Source organism: Canis aureus, chromosome 10 (genome assembly GCF_053574225.1).
Source record: "Canis aureus isolate CA01 chromosome 10, VMU_Caureus_v.1.0, whole genome shotgun sequence".
Lineage (NCBI taxonomy): Eukaryota > Metazoa > Chordata > Mammalia > Carnivora > Canidae > Canis > Canis aureus.
In genome coordinates, this window is record NC_135620.1 from 4054660 (window position 1) to 4057078 (window position 2419).

The 2419-nt window shown below is 47.5% G+C and overlaps 1 protein-coding gene across 1 annotated transcript; it reads left to right on the forward strand.

Annotated features, from left to right (window-relative positions):
* The first annotated feature begins 233 nt into the window (after positions 1-233).
* On the forward strand, positions 234-1175 carry LOC144321564 (olfactory receptor 1D2-like). Its single transcript, XM_077910932.1, has one exon. It carries the CDS (start codon positions 234-236, stop codon positions 1173-1175), a length of 942 nt encoding a protein of 313 aa, XP_077767058.1.
* The last annotated feature ends 1244 nt before the right edge of the window (positions 1176-2419 follow it).

Consider the following 2419-nt stretch of genomic DNA (forward strand, 5'->3'; position numbering starts at 1 on the left):
AAAGTGTCTCTTTTGTGAGGATTTAGAGAGATCATGCACATAAAGTCCTTAGCATGGTGACATGCAATAAACACTTGACAAAAAGCAGCAATTTCTATGGGTAGAAAACTGTTCATTTTTCTGGTTACCAACGACCTTAGATTTGATTTTTAACATACAGCAAGACCACGCTCTGCTGGGATTGTGTCCTCCTCCTTCTGTTGAAGCCTGTCCCTTCCCCAAGCCACAGTGAGATGTCCAGGGGGAAGGAGAATGTGACAGGAGTCACCGAGTTCCTCCTACTTGGCATCACCAGTGACCCCGAGCAGCGGCAAGTCCTCTTCTGGCTCTTCCTGTGTATGTACCTGGTCACTGTGGCTGGGAACACACTCATCATCCTGGTCATCGGCTCCCATCCCCGCCTGCACACCCCCATGTACTTCTTCCTTATCAATCTCTCCTTTGTTGACATCTGCTTCACTACAAACCTGATCCCCAAGCTGCTGGTCAACCACGTAGCAGGAACATGGACTATCTCTTACCCCCACTGCCTGACCCAGATGTACTTCCTCATCTCCTTTGCCAACCTGGACACCTTTCTGCTAGCGGCCATGGCACTGGACCGTTATGTGGCCATCTGCAAACCCCTGCTATACCACACCATCATCACTCCTCAGCTCTGTAGGGGACTAACCACACTCATGTGGACATGCTCTGGCCTCATCTCCCTGGTTCACACACTCCTCATGAACGGACTGACATTCTGCTCCTCAGCCCGGGAGATCTTGCACTTCTACTGTGATGCCTACCTGCTGATGAAGATTGCCTGCTCAGACACGCGTGTCAATCATCACATGTTCCTGGGTGCCGTGGTCCTATTTGTGGCCCCCTGTGCGCTCATTGTAGTTTCCTACATCCGCATAGCTATAGCCGTCCTCCGGATCCCTTCTGCCCTGGGAAGGCGCAAGGCATTTTCCACATGCAGCTCCCATCTATCTGTGGTCACCTTGTTCTATGGAACTGTCCTGGGGGTATACATACGACCACCTAAGTCCTTCTCAGTCCAGGACACAGTGGCAACTGTCATGTATACAGTGGTGACGCCCATGCTAAATCCCTTCATCTACAGCCTGAGGAACCAGGACATGAAGGAGGCTGTAGGAAGACTCTTCAGCAAGGGCTCCAAATCCTCTTAGCAGTGGTGAGCACCTGGTTGATATCTAGAGAGGTCCAGGATGTCTGGAAATGGAAAATGACTCTGCCATTGTCTCAACAGCACCTACTTCCACACACTGACAGATGATTTTCTAAGAAAAAGCCTGAAATTAGAGAAAATTTTAATGTATTCTTTTGGAGAAACTGAGGCTCCTTCCAGCTCTCTCCTCCACCATCTCTAGGGTGGGGCCATCATCCCCATGCTTCTAAGGTGGCTACTGGGGCTCCATCTATCTCTTCCTGTCCCAGGTAGGCAGGATGAAGACCGCAAAGTGAAAAGACTTGCCACTTGCAAAGGCTCTCTCAAAGCCCCACACACCCACACAGATGCTTCTGCTCATCTCTCTCCCTAACTACAAGGCAGGCTGGGTTTTGTTTGTTTTTTTGCTTTGTTTTGTTTTGTTTTGTTTTTGTTTTTTTGTTTTTTTTGCTACTGCTATTTTTTTGGTTAGGCTTAAATACGCCACCACTTCCAGTAAAATAGCCTTTCTCTTAGAAAGGAACAGGATGAATTATGGGCAGACAATGGGTAGGTGTACAATGATACTCAAGACTTAATTTTTCCACATTTTTAAGATATGAAGCCACATAGTTATTTTAGGAAAATAAACCTATGTTTTATACATTGATCCCCTCTGGACTAGAGGCTGTGTGTCAGGAAAAACACCTGATATGCTCTCACACTACTGAGGCTATGACAGTAGCAGGAGGATCCCACGACTCTCCTACATATCAGAGTGAGGTTCCACTGTGGGGAGCACACTATGAGCAAAAGTGAAAGGAAAGTTCGTGGTATTCAGTTATTGTGAGACTTCACTTTTTCCCAGGGAAACGGGTTATATTTCATCTTGAATGTTTCTTGCATTGTGGAAAATTAACATCGGAAGTGTAAAAATCTATAAAAGGAAACCTTATTTAAAATGGAGTGGGGAGGTGCATCTGGGTGGCTCAGTTGGTGAAGTGGCTGACTGTTGATCTCAGCTCAGGTCTTGATCTCAGGTTTCTGAGTTGAAGCCCCAGGTTGGGCTGCGCTGGACATGGGGCTTGTTTAAAAAAAAAAAAAAATGGAGTCAGGAGGCCAGCAGGAGGGCTCTCACACCCTACACGGTCAATTGCAGCCCTTGCCACTTTAGCTGCTACTTTACTACCGCTGGGAGGAAGAAAGGTTTTCCTCCTCCCCCAGCAACAGCCCAGTCAATGTCACAGCTCAATGTGACACAGACTG

Excerpts from the sequence above, each read along its gene's own strand:
- LOC144321564 (XM_077910932.1), top strand. The coding sequence starts at position 234 with ATGTCCAGGGGGAAGGAGAATGTGACAGGAGTCACCGAGTTCCTCCTA.